General features: G+C 42.5%; 1 protein-coding gene across 1 annotated transcript; it reads right to left on the bottom strand.

The window, feature by feature from the left end:
- Positions 1-441: 441 nt before the first annotated feature.
- LOC123604577 (CMRF35-like molecule 5) lies at positions 442-7,746 on the bottom strand. Its single transcript, XM_045490907.1, has 3 exons — positions 7,613-7,746; positions 2,758-3,090; positions 442-963 (listed from the first exon to the last, which is right to left on the bottom strand). Exons 1-3 carry the CDS (start codon positions 7,650-7,652, stop codon positions 785-787), a joined length of 552 nt encoding a protein of 183 aa, XP_045346863.1. The 5' UTR covers positions 7,653-7,746; the 3' UTR covers positions 442-784.
- Between the last annotated feature and the right edge of the window lie 9,919 nt (positions 7,747-17,665).

Here is a 17,665-nt window from a genome sequence, read left to right on the forward strand (position 1 = left end):
TTTTCTACTTTACATTTTGTGTATTTTTAAAATTTCTCTTTCTAAAAATCCACAAATAATTATAAAAGTTGGCCTATCTGCTCACTTTTCCACTAGCTCCCTCTTGCTGAGGAGATGCCAGTGGTCCATGAGGGAAGAGTACTTCCCTGGGTCAATGGTCACTTAGACCTATGGTCATCTCCAACTCTCCTAATCCCACACCAGGCTGTGTCTGCATTGACTTGCCTGAGTTCCTCCGTGTGTATTTAGAAGCCAGAGCTGGTTCATTGAATTAAGAAGATGCAGATCATGACCCGCTGCATGAGGAGGCACAACCACCCACGTGGGTGGGCAGGTAGGTAGCTCCCTCCATAACCACACACCCACTTTAGGGACATGAACCACCCAGGGACAGGGACATTTTAATGAAAGGCGCAGTTTCAATACACCCACACGATGGAAGCAGAGTCACAACATTTATTGTTTACAGATCCAGGGGAGAGCCTGAGGAAGGGCAGTCCCCCATCCTGGACCACGAACAAGCAGGAGACTGAGAGCAGGAGACTGAGAGCCCCTGTGACTTACAAGGGGGTCGGGGAAGAGGTCACTGATTTTTCACAGAATCAAATCCAAGTGGTTAATTTAAAAGGTGCCCCAGAAAAAGCAAAGAAGGAACTTATGGAAGAATTCTAAGCTTGGGTCCTTCTCTGAATTTCCAGATTTCACGTGTGAACAGGGATGCCATTCTGTAAAACGTCTGGGAGCAACTCAGAAACACAACAGGTCATTTTTTTCAAAAGTTGTTTTATTCTCCCCATATGGTCATGGAGAATGTGTGCATTTTCTGATTGATGGACACAAGGTTCTTCTTCAGCTCTGATCCAGCGGTTTGAACAACGATGGTGCAGCTACTCAGATCAGCATCTGGACACCAGGACCTCACGTAGGTCTCCCACTCTGGGCTGTAGTGACACTGCACGGTCACTTGCAGAGGAAAGGAGAAGGAAGGAAAGATATGAAGGAAAAAAATTAATGAAGTAAAAATATAAAATAGAGAAGACAAAAAAGGCAACAGTTATTAAAAAAAAAAAAAAAAAAACACCCTAGCAAGATATTAGTGATGATAGGAGAGGTCTGAATAACTGATACCAGAAATGAAAAAAGGTATATCACATAATATTCTGTGCGTATTATAATAAGGTAAGATACTAAGGGAACAGGATAATAAAGGGACATCTAACCAAGTTTATGCCAATAAATTTGAAACTTCTGGTGGAATGGAACTGGACGGTATTATACTAAGTGAAATTAGTCAGTCAGAGAAAGACAAAAATAATATGACTTCACTCATATGAGGACTTTAAGAGACAAAACAGATGAACATAAGGGAAGGGAAACAAAAATAATATAAAAACAGGGAGGGGACAAAACAGAAGAGACTCATAATTATGGAGAACAAACTGAGGGTTATGGGAGGGGTTGTGGAATGGGGATGGGCTAAATGGGTAAGGGGCACTAAGGAATCTAGTCCTGAAATCATTGTTGCACTATATACTAACTAATTTGGATGTAAATTAAAAAAAATAAAAAATAAAACAAGTTAATTAAAAAATACTCTACAGAAAATGTATTATACTAAAACAGGCACAAAGAGAAATAGAAAACCTGAATCATCTTACAATTATTTGAATGAGTCATATCCATCATTAAAAACCTCCCCATGGGTTCCTGGCTGGCTCAGTGTGTAGAATGTGCTACCCTTGATCTCAGCATCAGGAATTCAAGTCCCACATTTGGTGTAGAGCTTACTTAAAAAAAGTAATAAAACACCTCTCCAAAAGGAAACTCCAGACACTTAGAGCTTCAATGGACGTATCTGCTAAACATTTAAAGAAGAAATAATGTCTATCTTACACAGAAAATTCCAGAACTTGGAAAGAGGATGCAATCCCATATCCATTTAATTAGATTAACATAATCTTGATGCCAGAACCTGACAAACGCAGTGCAATAAGAAATATTATAGGCAAATCCACTCATGAACATAAATGCAAAAGTCTGCAACCAAAAATCAGCAAGCTGAATCCAGGGATATATAAGCAAGATAATACATCATCACCAAGTTGGGTTTATCCCAAGAATGCAAAATTGTGTGAACATGAGAATATTAATAAGTATAATATGCCACATTAACAGACTAAAGGAGACAAATCATATGATCATCTCATAGATACGGACAAAAAGTATTTAATAGATTTAAACAGCGCTTTGACTATGGAGACCATTCTGGAACTCAGAAATCAACTACACCACCACAACTATGCTGGGGGCCCTTTCCCTCTGACACTGGATATGGAGCAGAGGGTGGGAATAGCTACTATGAAGTCCCAGCCCCAAACTCCAGAAAAAGCAGGAACACAGGGCACCAGAAGCCCAGGAAAGCATTGGCAGGAATTGGGGTCTCTGGGTCCCATGGAGGGAGGTCCCTTTGGCCTATGGGCTGAAACTGGGACCATCACCTTGCTCTCTGTGGGCAATAGACTCAGACACTGAGCTGTGCAGAGAAACACATGCCCAGAAAGGCTTGATCCAGTCCTGGAGGAGGCGTTGGGAGCCGTGAGAGCATCTAAGGGGTCATTCGGGTTCTAGGAGAACTCAGGACTCAACCACTGTGTGACAGTTCACTCTGAGTGACACTGAAGTCACTGGAGAGGAACCTCAGGGCCCAGGACAGAGCAGGCTCTAAAGACACACAGCCACACTTATACATACTCTTACCTGGGTCAATGGTTACTTTGACTTTGACCCCAAGGTCAGTTCCAGATTTTTCAATCCCACACCAATAGGTGTCTGCATCCTTCCACCTGAGCTCCTCCATGGTCACGGTGAACATGTTCATTTTCTGATTGTCCTGGATGGACACTTGGTTACCCTTTGCTTTCTCCCCTGATCCATTGGTTTTCACAAGGATATGGCAGTTCTCCCAATTAGCTCCTCGACACCACCACTTCTTGTAGGTCTCCCACCCAGGTTCATAGCGACACTGCACGGTCAGCGAGCCCCGCACGGAGCCACTCACTGCATTTGACACTGCCATGAGGGGATATGAGCCTGAAAAACACAAGTCCACATGCCTGTCACCACCACACCCCATTGCCTGAGGAAGAGCCACAGCCTCCTGTATCACAAATGATTCCAATAAACCCAAGTCCCTGATGAGTTGAATAATAGTCAAAGAAGTAGTAGACCTTCCACAAGACAGATCTTTGTCCTTCAAAACTCCGCTGGGTCAAATCCACCACAGAAATCACCTAAGAGCACAACTACAGATCTCCAAGAATCAAAAACACCCATACTGAGCAATGGCAGCATCCTATAACCCACCCCTCCCCCTCCCCGTGGCCAATGTCATCTGGTGGCCAATGTCATCTGGAGAGCAAATGACCCAAGGAAAGGAAAGACCCCAGTACACTTTGGCCCACTGCCCTCATGCAAGATGTTGGCTCTGTGGTTTCAGATCTTTTCATTTTTCTTTTTTTTTAATTTTTTTTCAACGTTCATTTATTTTTGGGACAGAGAGAGACAGAGCATGAACGGGGGAGGGGCAGAGAGAGAGGGAGACACAGAATCGGAAACAGGCTCCAGGCTCCGAGCCATCAGCCCAGAGCCTGACGCGGGGCTCGAACTCACGGACCGCGAGATCGTGACCTGGCTGAAGTCGGAGGCTTAACCGACTGCGCCACCCAGGCGCCCCGATCTTTTCATTTTTCGAGAGTAACCAGGAATCTGGATTTTGTGGGGACATCCCTATGTTAAAACACTGGCCATCAGCACATAAACAGGACAAAGGAATTTCTGTGTCTTTAAGTGTTAAGAAATTATCTACAAAACTACGTGACAAATTCATTATTGGGACAAATTCTTCGAACTTGGAAATTGTTTTCCCATGAATGTTGAAGATTCAAATTCTTCCATGGTTCTTGAATCTGTTCTATTGTTTTGGTTAGTTTTTTTCCAGGAAGTTACCTATTTCACGGAATATGTATTAGCATAAAGTCCTGCAATTAGAATGTACCTTTTTTTTAAATTTTTTTAAACGTTTATTTATTTTTGATACAGAGAGAGACAGAGCATGAATAGGGGAGGGGCAGAGAGAGAGAGGGAGACACAGAATCTGAAACAGGCTCCAGGCTCTGAGCAGTCAGCACAGAGCCCGACGCAGGGCTCAAACTCACAGACCGTGAGATCATGACCTGAGCCGAAGTCAGACGCTTAACCGACCAAGCCACCCAGGCGCCCCTAGAATGTACCTTTAATAATTAAAGCGTTCATATCTGTTATAATTACTTGTTCTGACTACACACGTTCTTTGATTTTGTTGATTACACATGCCACAAGATGTCCTTCCTGTTTTTCTTCCCTTCTTTATTTTTTGCATCACTAAAGCAGTTTTGAGATTAGTTTGTAGATGTTACTGTTTTTATTTCCTGTTATTAAGTTTTCATATGTATAATTTTATTCCTCTTATTTCCTCAAAATTGCCATTGTGCTCTTTTTCCAATTAGCTAAGTTAAGACAGTGATCATTTTCTTTCTTTCTAAAATGAAGAAATACGGTTTAAGCCTAAGGATTTATTTTTGTCCAATTTAAAAATTGAGGTATAATTGACATGTCATAAATTTTAAAGTCTGTACTTCAGTGGTTTTTAGGGTATTCACAAAGCTGTGCAACCATCACCTCTAATTCCAGAACATTTTCGTCACCTTAGAAAGAAAACCTACATCCAATCTCTCCTCATTTCCCTTTGCCTGAAGCCTTTGGCAACCACTAATGACTTCTCCCTTCTGGATATTTCATATGAACTGAATCATACAATGAGTGGCCATTTTTTCTGGCTTCAGTCACTTAACATAATAATTGTTCAGGTTCATCCACGTGGTAGCGTATGTGGGCACTCAGTCCTTGGTAGGGATAAGTCACATACAGTTTCTCATTCATCAGTTGATGACATACAGGATTTTTCTACATTTTGGCCAAGTGAATAATGTTGCTGTGAGCAGTTATGTCCTAGTCTTTCCACTGATTCAAGTGAAAGGAAGCTAACCCTATGTTCACAGCCAAAAGCTCCAGAATGAGTTTGCTCAAGAGTTCACAAGAAGCTGCTGAGATCCTAAAAATTCTCTGAGAAACTCCCACCAATCACCTCAGTCTTCACCAACAGAGTAAGGGTTCCCAAGAACCTGACAAGAAGTCACTCCAAATCTCTAACCCACCCATGGGCCCTTCAGCTGCCTCCAGAGTGTAAGGCTGCTCTCCCACCTTCCAAATCTCTGACAAGTACTTCCATTGACAAACTCCAACCCATAGAAGGAAGGTGATTAAGGGAAATGTGATTCCCAGATTTTGCTCTGTGAAGCAGAAGACGAGTTAGAGGGATGGTGGTAGGGCACCTCCGTGGCTCAATCGGTTACATGTCTGACTTCGGCTCAGGTCACGATCTCAGGGTTTGTGAGTTCGAGCCCCACATCAGGCTCTGAGCTGATAGCTCAGAGTCTGGAGACTGCTTCAGACTCTGTGTCTCCCTCTTTCTCTGTCTCTCCCCCACTCACACTCTGTGTGTCTCTCTCTCACACAAATGAATAAACATCAAAATTTTTTTAATTTTAAAATGGGTGGTGGTGATGTCAAAATGACAACAGATGAGCTATCCCTGTTTGCCGCTTGATCAGTTCTGTCTCTATGTAGTGGAGGACTGAATGTTTGCATTGCCCCAGAATTCATATGTTGGAGTCTTAACCTTCCATGTGATGGTGTTTGAAGATGGGGCCTTTGGCAAGACATTAGGGTTAGAGGAGATCGTGATGGAGACATCAGGACGGGATTAGTGCTCTTACAAGTAAAGACATCAGAGAGTTTCTCTCTCTTCCTTATTCTCTGTCTCTGTCTTTGTCTCTCCCTCTCTCCCTCCCTCCTTGCTTGTGAACAAAGAGGAGATGACCGTGAGAAGGTGACTGCTGAAAACCAGAAAGAGAGCTTTCATCACAAACTGAATCAGCCTGCACCTTGATCTTTGACCCCCCAGCCTTCAGAATGCGAGAAAATAAATTTCTATAGCTTAAGTCACTCAGTCTGTGGTATGTTGCAATTATGACTAATACACATTTGTAACCCTTTTATCCCCGCATGAACTTCCACATTAAAAACATAATAATATGCAAGTTTTCCCAAAATTGTCTGCCTGGAAATCTCCCTATCAGAGTTTTTCTCTTCCACACATATGATGACGAAGCCAATGGATGAATAAATTAAGTCATTTTATTTCCCTTGATAACCTCCTTCCCGGAAGAAACACTATCTGCATCCAGCCCCAAACCCTGCAGTTCTGTTCAATGACAGGGAGCAGAGCTGGGTCAGCCAAATGGTCCTGTAGTAGTTCCTATCCTCTGGGAGCATCAAGCACTAGCTGTCTCCAAGATATGAAATCCATCCCCAAAATACACACCTTCTAATCTCTGGCCTTCCCTCTCTGATGTCTCAGTTGTTACCCTAACCACTCTGGACAACTGTCTGGTCTTTGGTGCATGCGGAGCAGACTCAGGCTATTGTGTGGGGGTGAACAACTCTCCAGAGAGCTTGTCACACCCAGGTTTCACTGCCTGTCTTTCTACCTGTACTCTGAGCAATTCGGAAGAGACGTTCCCTGCTCGAGGGACAAGTCAACACCAGTTGTGCAGGTTTTTAAGTGATCCAGATGTCTGAACCCCACCTTGACTGAGTGGGTCTCAGCTGGTGGTTGAGCTCCTTAAAAATTCTTCAGGAATTCATGCATTTAACTATCATCTATCTAGCCATCCATCATCTGTCTATCAACCTATCTGCCAGGGAGGACAAATAGTGCCCTAGAAAACAGACACCATTTATGTTATTTATTTTTATTTTCTTTTTGCAACACCTAACTTAGTACCTGTCAGGTAACAAAAAAATATTTTTAAGTTTTTTTCTTGTAATTTTTAAAAGTTTGTTGATTTATTTTGAGAGAGAGAGAGTGTGACAGCTAGTGTGTAAGCAGGGGTGGGGCAGAGAGAGCAGGAGAAGGAGAATCCCAAGCAGGCTGAGCACGTTAAGTGCAGAGTCTGATGCAGGGCTCAAACTCACAAACCAAGAGATCATGACATGAGCTGAAATCAAGAGTCTGGTGCTTAACCAGCTGAGGCACCCATGTGCCCTGAAAAAGCTCTTTTTGTTTGTTTGTTTTTTTTCCAAAAAACTTTTTAAAGAGTAAGTGTCTGGGGGCGCCTGGGTGGCACAGTCGTTTAAGCGTCCGACTTCAGCCAGGTCACGATCTTGCGGTCCGGGAGTTCGAGCCCCGCGTCAGGCTCTGGGCTGATGGCTCAGAGCCTGGAGCCTGTTTCCGATTCTGTGTCTCCCTCTCTCTCTGCCCCTCCCCCGTTCATGCTCTGTCTCTCTCTGTCCCAAAAATAAATAAACGTTGAAAAAAAAAATTAAAAAAAAAAAAAAAAGAGTAAGTGTCTGGATGAATGAAAGGTCCTACGATTTCCCTGTGGGACAGATCCTGTCTGTGTTCTGCCCCAACCCTGCAGGTGCTCAGTCCTGAAGGGCCCATGCCACTCACCTTGGACGATGGGAAGGAACAGAACCGGGAGCAGCCACATGTCCTCCTGCCTTGGATGTCTCCCTGGTGCTCAGCTAATGCTAGCTGCCCGCCGGGGACTGAACTGAGCTCAGAAGCAAAGTGCCTGCTCTTTCTCTAAATCTTTTTTTTTTTTTTTTTTAGTTTCTCTCATCTACTTCCCTTATTTTTTTCTTCAGTTACTTCCTAATTCCATTAATTAGAAGAAAATCAGTGCCTTCTTTGGGAGCATATGGCTGACGTCATCATGTCTTCTGTGATTTGCGGAAGCAAAGCATCCCACTGTCCAGGGTGCTATTGCAATTGTGCATGAGGACCTGGGGAGCCAGCTGCCAGCAAACCAGGTGACCCAGTGCAGCAAGGAAGGGACACCAGAACCTCAGGGTCGGGTCCAAGGGAGGGATGGGCACACATTGGGTTTGCACGTGGGGAAGAATCAATCCTCAGGGCTCACACCCAGCCTCGCTGGACATACAGCCCCATCCCGGACCCCCTTCCAGGCAGCCCACCTCGGTGCATCCCAGACCACCTCTCCTGCCCTGGGTCCTGTCCAGCCCAGATCCTGACCTGTTGCCCCTTCCTCTTGGGGTACCCCTGAAGTCCTGAGTTCCTCTGAGGCAGAAGTGCCATGGGGAGATTACAAGGTAGGAGAAATCACCTGTTCCCATCACCCTTATAGTGCCCTAGATGCTCCTTCTGTCACCCTTGGCAGATTTCCCCTGACTGTGGGCTGTTGGCCTCTTCCCAGCCCCAAAACTGCTTATGCTAATGATCCCTAAGTGACTTTCACAAAGGCATCCCCTCTTCCTTCAGGTGTCCCCTTCTCTGACTGTTCCCTGCTCCCTTTCCCTCTCCTCTCTGAATCAATTCTTTTGTCTCCTTTTTTCTTTTATGTTTCCCACATTTTTGTTCTACTTCTTGGAAAGGTTTTGTTTTCTTTAGTGCTTTATCTTCTCTTCCAACCATTGGATGAAATATTTACTTTGGGAATTATATTTTTATGTCAAAAGCTACTTTTTTGTTTCTGCTTGCTAAGGTTTTCGAAACTCTCCTCACTGTGGTCATGTTTGGTTTGGTCTGGTCTGCTTTGATTCTTCTCTTTCATGTAACATGCCTGCCTCAAATGTCTGATCGTTGTTGGTTATCTGATTGTAATTGAGATCGAGCCAAAACATAGCTGACTGGGGCTCTGAGTATGTGTGTGCAAAACACCATGTGAATTAGGTGTGTTGTATTGTGCCTAATTCTTTACCCTTCCATCTCTTCCTTGACCTACAGGCTATGCTTTCCCACATGCAGGCAGAAGCATCTTCCAAATTCCAGAGTAAAGATGTTTGAAGGTAGCCTCCAGCATTGTCTCTAGCTGCCTTAGTTTCCCCAAATGTTTTGTGACGTGGAAGAGCCCTTTGGAGAATGGAAATCTTTATTTCTTGATTTAGGTGCTGGTTGCACGAGTATGTTTTATTTGTGCAAATACATTGAGCTGTGCACTTCTTCTTTTTTTTTTTTTTTTTTTTTTTAAGAGCAGAGATCAAGCAATAGAGTACTTTTAAATTTTTTTTTTCAACGTTTTTATTTATTTTGGGGACAGAGAGAGACAGAGCATGAACGGGGGAGGGGCAGAGAGAGAGGGAGACACAGAATCGGAAACAGGCTCCAGGCTCTGAGCCATCAGCCCAGAGCCCGACGCGGGGCTCGAACTCACGGACCGCGAGATCGTGACCTGACTGAAGTCGGACGCTTAACCGACTGCGCCACCCAGGCGCCCCGAGCTGTGCACTTCTGATGTGTGCACCCTCTGTGTGTATATTATACTGTAATAAAAAGGTTTTAAATTTTACCGTGAACCTTTTTGGAATCGTTACACATGTGTTTACTTAATCCTTTCAATAGCTGCCTTAATGTTCCATTGTGTGCCTGTAGCATAATTAACTCTTCCTGTATTGTTAGCTGTTGATTGCTTTCCAAGTTCTTGCCCTTGCAAATCTATGCTGCAGGGTCCATTTTGGGTAAGATGAAGTAAACACACTCCACAGACTTCTCCTCATGACTACAACTAGGAACCCAAACAGAATACGTGGAGTGACTATCTGAGCTTCCTGTAAAATGAACCTTAGCAAATAATTGGAGAAGGAAACCAGACCAAGTTTGGACCAATCCAGCTGTAAGTTTCCTGATTATGTTTCCTTCTATATCCTTCTATATTCTCCTGTCTGAGGATGAACCCTATATCCCACATCCTGAAAGTTCAGGCTCAGCAGGGATCTTAAGAGCTCCGGAGGAGGAGTAAAACGAAGCATTAATGGAAGATGGGGCTTATATTCCCAGTTTCCTCAGTATTTGTGTTTTTCCCTCCACCAGGTCCCCAGCAAGCCTCAGGACAGAAGCTGCAATTCCACCTGCAGCCAGTGGGGGGTCGACTGCTAGAACTCTGAAGGAGGAAGGTCCTTGCTGCCCAAAAGACCTTGGACTCCAAGAGCGGGGAGGGGGGGATACCAGTGCATCTTCTCTCTCTTGGTTCTGCTGCTTGGCCTGGATGCAAACCCAATCATAGGAAGTACACAGCAGACTGGGGAGAGAAAAGCCTCAGCTCTCCAAACTTCCTAGCCAAAGGACCAGGAAAGAAGAAGGTGGAGGTTCTGAAAGCTGGGAGGGAATGGCGGGGGCCGGGGGTGGGGGGGATGGAGAGGAGAAAGCAGATGAAGAAAGAGACCCTTGGTCTCTCAGGATCGCGCCCCAGTGTGCACTCCTGTTCAGATCCTGGAGAGAATACCCAACTTTGAGAATTTGGTGACGACCTTCACCAGTCATGGACTGGCCATTGGATGGCACCCATGGGGGCACATCAGAGGAGCACCTGCAAGGCTCCAGAAAGCTGGACCAGTGCATGTGGGAACCACAGTCCACAAAAACCACATCAGCACTTGAAGTTCTAACCTCACCAGCTGGACTGCCTGCAAAGAAAGAAACCGGAGTCAGAGTGAAAGACCTTTCCCGCGAGGTGATAGCATTGCTTTGCATGTTTGTGGTGGTGGTTCCGTGAAATTATCCGTGTGTTAAACACATAGAACTGAACACCACCACAAAGTTGTACCATATGTAAGATTTAAGAAGTAGTAAAACCAACAAGAAAAATGTGTGAAACTGTGAACTTTAAGCGTATTGGTTTATTTTATCCCAATTACACCTCAATCAAACCTGAGAAAGAAAGGGAGGGGGGAAAAGTTTAAGGAGAGGCCAATATTCCTTCCATCATCCCTTCATAGTTTCTGGGCTGTGGGCAGAAGTCCAAGGGTTCATTGGAGCCCCAATCCAGGAGAAGTCTCAGCTTTCACACGCCAACACAGAGGTATAGGGGCTGTGGGCAGGACGCTCCGAGATGGGCCATTTGACAGGAAGATTATTCTGAATTAAAGGCAGTTGAGACCCTGTGGGCTCCAGAGAAACTTTTACACCTTCCTTATTACGTACAAGAATCTCAACCAGAGGGTTTTTGCAGATAAGGGTTATTACGAGGGATAAATGTTATCCGAGTAACCCAACTGCATGGCAGGGCAAACATTTGTTTACACACATTTACTGGTTTTCATCTCCCCGTGAGTTGCTTTTTTTCCCCTTTGAGTTCCCAGACCACTACCCCCTTTTCCTTAATTCAAATTGACATTTATACCCTTTATGTCTGACTGCCATGTCAGTGTGAGTTCTCCACATACATACTATTAAATTTTAATTTCTTCTGTTAATCTATCTCATATGAATTTGATTCTTAGTCCAGCTAGAAGGACCTTGAAGGACCCAGGAACTCTTCCTCCCTGAGAAGGGGATGGGACATTCTTGCTCCCCAGCAGTTGGTGTAGTCGGCAGGACTAGCTGGACACCGCTCACTGAGACTCTGCCACAGAGACAGACATGTCTAGGATATCTGAGAGATAGCCAGAAGAAGATAAAATTTCTCTCCATGTAGCCTCCTGGAATGGCTATTTGCCGAGGCCAAGGAAACGAGTATGATGAGAGTCCCTATCTCTATTTCTCCATTTTGATGAGCAGGAGAAAATATTCGTGGACCTAGTTCCTTGGGCTTAGTGGCTTTGTGGTTCAACCAGTTCAATTTGGCTGAGTGTCCTTTCATTACTGATCCATTTCATCCCAGAAATGCTCTTTGTTTTCCTTTGTCTATATGATTTCTGATGTTTGTCATCTGTTGCTAAGGGACATCTTGGAAGCCAGAGCTGCAAAATTGGTGGGCACAAGTCGAGCACTTAAAAGCCGTTTGAGCTCTTGTCACCTGAAGAGGATTCCCGTGATAGGATGAGCTGGTCATGGAATGGGGTAGACTGACACTAGGTCACCCACCAGCCTCAAGAAACCTCCATGCGAGCAGGTACACTGTAAACAACACACAGTCCCCAACCCCATGACACATCCCTCCTAGGTGTTATTGTGGCTGCCACAGAACCAAGGCTTTGATAAAGCTGTTAGATTTATTCTTTTGTTTAGTTTTATTTCCTAAGAGTTTGGCTTTATGACCAGTGAGAGTTCTTCCTTTTGGTCTCCACCATCTGGAGGGTGGACTTACTGGGGTACCCCTTGGTGGTGAAATAGACTGGGAATCCAAGTCTCTTTCACTCTGTCATGTTGTGCCAGCTCTCAGGGGTATTTGTCCTGAGAGTTTCCAGACATTTGAAACCTTTGTATCTCAACCCTCATTGCTTGTCAGTGTAGGAAAGTATGATTCCAGAAGTACTGATATGATGTCACTCATTAGTGGGTCTGTGACCGGAGGTGTCTCACATTTCTGTGGGACACTAGAGACATCATTTCCACAATAGCACCTTACCATCTGTGCACTTGCTTTCTTCGTCCAATGTAAGGAGTAAGCTTTTGGATCATGGAGGCTGCATCACCTCTGCCCTCTCTGGTCACCTCTTGTGACCTGAGTTAAGTCACAAAAACTCTTCCTGATTTGAGTTGCTAGTGATATGATACCCATCAACGGCCAGAGGATGGATCCTTTAAATATTTTTAACTAGATATATTTCAGAAAGAGCTCTCAATTATCTTATTAGCATAATGGCTAGGCTTAAGGACTCCCTTTGCAAAATGGAAGAAGGTCGAATTTAAGACAAAAATAAGTTTCCACATCCAATGTAAATCCCCCTTTGTTTCTTCCTTTCTTTACATTTCATTGAGTTTTTCACCAGCATTATAGTTGTTTTGTAGTTGTATACGTTACTCAGTGTTCATCACATAAATGGACTCTTAAACTTCTTCCCCTGTTTCAATGAATCCCCACCAACCTCCGTCCGGGGAACCATCGCTTTGTTCTCTACAGGTGTGAGCCTATTTTCTGGTTTGTCTCCCTTTTTTTGCTGTAGTTGTTCGTTTATTTTGTTTTGTCTTCTTAAACTCTGGCCACATATGCCTAGTTTAACCTCCCTTTGCCTACAAGATTTACAGAGATCATTCTGGCTTGATCCTAGATCCAATGTATCCAGGATGCTCCTATAAAGGCTAAAAGCAAGAACGGGAATTTAGCAAAAGCACCTGACACTGGCAATAAGGCTCGTTTTGCTACCACCTTCCAGGACTCTGTAACCAGGCTCTGCCAGACTAAGGAATTCTTATACAATGTGTTTGCAGGTGTATCCTAGACCTCTCACCACCACAAAAAATTCATGTCCCCTGGACAGCAGCAGAGTTTTTAAATTATAAAGACCTTACCTCTAGTTTCAGAAGCTCTTGCCAAATTTAGAGATTTACAAAGATTATTTGACTACATATGCAACCTTCCCTTCACAGAGGAAACAAAAGACCAAAATTTCTTCTAAGCCCTCCTACAAATGACCAGTTGAAGGCCAATATTTAGGGACTTATAGAAGCCAAACTTACATTTTTGTATCTAGAAAAAAGGGTTTTTGTTAAAATGCTTTATATAGACTTTACGAAGGCATTAAACTATTGGTTTCCATTTTAGTTAAAAGTCTCCCTTATGTAAAGAAGCAATTTTTGTTTAAAAGATGGGGCAATAGTTGATATTCAGGCTATAATCCAGGTCTTCAGGAATTAGGAACAACGCTTCTTATTTTGCAAACCCCTACAAACCCAGAACCACAACTCCAGAGACCAGTAGAAGCCCACTTAGCTCTATTGATCTCCAAACCTTGCCTGTTCCTCTCAAAATGTTTGTGAATATTAGAAAAGTTCAGGACATTGGAAGAAAATATTTCTGTTCTTTAAAAAAAGGTGAATTTTAAATAGCAATTACCCTGAAAACCTTAGAAAACAAATTTTTTATATTCTTTCCATGTCCCTTAAAACTAAATCTTACCACGTCTTTGAAATGTAAACACAGCCCACGATCTCCTGAGAATGAAGAACGAGAAAAAATAAAGAGGGAAAGAGGCCTTTTTAAAATACAAACCATTGGCAGAACTCATGTGCCCAAACTCCAGCCCTCTGAGGACAGGCAGAGAAGATCCAAGGATTCCCCCCTGGAGAAAAGTGAGACCCTTCCTCTGTGCTTTTGTGATGTAAATTCTCTACCCCAATCTTTACTAAGACTTGAGGGCCTTTTTATGACCTGTGAACTCTAGGGGAAAGCTTTTTGTTGAAACAAATAAATAAACACAACAATAGAGGGAAGTATTTAAAAATTGGGCCTGTCATGTCCTCTCCACAAATACTAGTACCAACAAAATTAAGATTTTGTTTGCGTCTTGTCTGTGTATTGTGTGTGTGTGTGTGTGTGTGTGTGTCCCTGTATGTTGTACGTGTGAGATATTTTCCCTATCTCTGGGCAGTACTGCTAAAACTAATTTGCAAAAGAGCTCTATTGAGTTAGTTTGAAGGCAAGTACTCATAAGGACTGGGCATTCTAAAACCCAGAAAGGTAAAAACTCACCCAAACGTGTTTCAAGTTCACACGATCTGGGAACATATTCAGTAGTAAAGCGAATTTAAGGTTGCCGGTTTACTTATAAGGGGTATGGCTGAAGAGTTACCAGCTTTCAATAGAAAACTTTTATTCTGCTTGCATTTACTAAAAACCAAATAAGGTCACGGTATCACTGTTGCACGTGACCAGGAGAAAAAGAAACCTTAGAATAATTGTTAATTTTACCTAATGCCTCATGAAGTTTTAGGGGTAGTCTGAGTATAGTTAAAACAAGTTAAAAACAAGTAAATTAAATTGATGTAACTACGATAAAATAATAAGCAGAGATGTATCTGGTTTTGTCTTATTATAGAGACACTAAAGATACATTGGGGCCTGTTAATAAACAGATTTCATGCTTGTATTATGATGGTATTATGAAAAAAGCACATGTTTCTAAAAATTCCAAAATATATTCATTAATTTGCAAATATAAAGAATTCTGGTGTAACAGAGTTCAAAGTTGCTTACTTCTTAGTTTTTACTGAAAATTAGGGTTTCTAGCATTAAGAATTCTAATAAATGCAATTAAGGCTACTGGAAATAACAAGGGAAACTCCATATATGAAGAAAATAACACATTTGGTTTTGGTAAAAGAAAATATGAAGAATAGAAAGACATATTTGTTGAGGGAACAGAAATTAATTCTGTCCTAAGTGAAACCATTTATTTCAAGAGGAAACATTTAAGACAAAAATTGAAGGTAAAAAAGAAAGTTTCGACAGTTTATGAAGAAAGAATATGTGGAAAGAGATGTTATGTGTGGCCAATCTGGCTAAGATTATGATAAATTCAAAGAAATGAGTTTTAACATCAAAAGTGCACTGGTGCAAGTTTTTGTTTCCTCTTTATAACAAGTACAGAGTTGGCTTGAACTAATGGTCTGCTCTCCATAAGAAATTGTAAGCAAACCTTTATCTTTTTAAATTATCTGCCTGAAACCCATGATTCTGGCGACCAAAATAATTTCCTGTATTTATCACATCTTGGATACCCAAGAAAACCGAGTGAGTCTGAATATCCAAGGAGTTACATTTTGCTCTCACAGCTATGTAACCTTCCATATTTGCCTTGAATATCTCCTATTGCCACGTTAGTTGAAAGGATAATTAAATACTGTTTCTTAATAATTTGTTATCCTATTCAAACATTCAAACCTTTTCAAATTTCTTGACATTTGAACATTTCAGAGATTTTTGTGAGCAATTAAACTAATGAGGCTACTTGGTACATTTACTTACATGGGAAGCATTGCCAAATAAGTGATATGAAACCCTCTTAGATTATGTTTATATAGATATGTTATTAAAATACATGTTCTAAAAGTTACATGAAACTCCTACAAATCTGAGGTCTTGGTATGATATTATCTGGAAGTGTTGTGTGTCACAGATCCAGATTTCCGTGTAGGCTGCAGTGGCAGGAGCTCCAAGCAGATCTCGAAGAATGCACATTTTTAAGTCTTTCCTTATTTACAGACAGTTGTATGTGTATTAGATGCCTCATTACACGAGCAAATGTGCTTCATTTTCAAGGAGATTCAGGGAAAAACTGCGAGTAGAGGTTTCTAATACCTCAAGACCCTAAATCTGAACGAAGTAAAAATTTCCAGAACGAGTGGAAAAACTGGATTCAAGCAGAACCAAAATTAATAGCATGACTCTGAACGACTGAGAAAGATAATTACACTCTTTATGACTTTTTGAAATATTGCTACTTTTCACAAAATGTTTTAATTGGGCAGATTTAGGGAAACTTTGTCTCTTCAGCTGACTGACTACAACATTTTGATAAAATATACCTTTGTGAACAAATTCGAGTATTTATCTTTTCTCCTTACCTGAACCCTCGAGAATCAGAAACTCTCAGGGAATATTTTCTTTTTTTCTGGAAACTGTTTATTTGCTTCAGTTCAATAAGAATCTGTTCTACCTACGACAGGACACAATGGGAAACACTGCGTATATTACCACGCTGGGACTGGAAGGTCATATTTGGGAATGACGTGCTCAGATGTGACCCGACAGCCTTAAAGAACTCAGGGCGATTTCATGGAGCCAATAAAGCCCCTTGGAAATACCAGACTGATAGCTTGCTTACAGAGTTCCCAGCAGCCTTACCAGGTGAGTAAAGAAGGTCACTTCCTCGCAGGTGCAGGAACCTTGGGATGTTTGGGGGGCCTGGAGAAGAGAGGAATTCACCCAAATCTATACGTATTACAGGCAAAGTCTGAAGGCAAGTAATTGGTTTGGCTCCTGGCCTCAAGAGGCTGTTAAACTTCATCTGGAGACTTTTTATGAAAACTTCTAGCAAAGCAGGTTGAAAGAGTCAACTGCAATTCTTGTTGTACTTATGGAAATAGTCAGGCCAAGTTTTATGGGAAATGACTTATTTTGCAAACAAGTTAGTGTTAATTTCATTATCTTTGGTCAAAGAAGTGATTATAGTGAGAAAACATGTTTCAATAACACATCTTCGTACATTTTAGATTTTATTATTACTCATTATATACTGGATTAGGTCCTGATTTCTTCTAGTGTCTTCCACCACCAGGCTACAACATTCCAAACTGACATTCTGAGTTTTCTCCCACCTTTCTGACTTGGAATCCTTTGAGAACTTAAACTGCCCTTCTCCTGAGGTTCTGCTAAATGTAAACCACTTACCTAAACCTGGAGAAATCCACAAGAACTCATAACCTACACAACCTTTGTGCCTATCGCTCAGCAGGCCAAGCAGAGATCACCAGAGACATTTGAACTACAAACCCAGGGGACCTGTCTGACTGCACAGCCTGCCCTCACTCTATCTGAGATGCTTCGAGTCCAACATCTAGAAGTCTGCTCCACTGGCTGCCCTCACAACTCGGAAACTGGCTGAACGTTTGATCCAGTCATGAACCATTGGCTTCCTCTTGTTTCCATAGAAAAGCCTCTTGTTTCTTACCTGATTACTTGGACCACAGGCCTAACGTTGTGAATCCACCCGCATCACTGCCTTCTGGAATGAGTTTGCCTAAACTGACCTATCATCCGATGAATAGACCAGTTCAGTTGGAAGAAACACGTACCAGCTGAACTGTTAATGTGTGCAACTGCAG

The sequence above is a fragment of the Leopardus geoffroyi genome, chromosome E1, assembly GCF_018350155.1.
Source record: "Leopardus geoffroyi isolate Oge1 chromosome E1, O.geoffroyi_Oge1_pat1.0, whole genome shotgun sequence".
NCBI classification, from domain to species: domain Eukaryota; kingdom Metazoa; phylum Chordata; class Mammalia; order Carnivora; family Felidae; genus Leopardus; species Leopardus geoffroyi.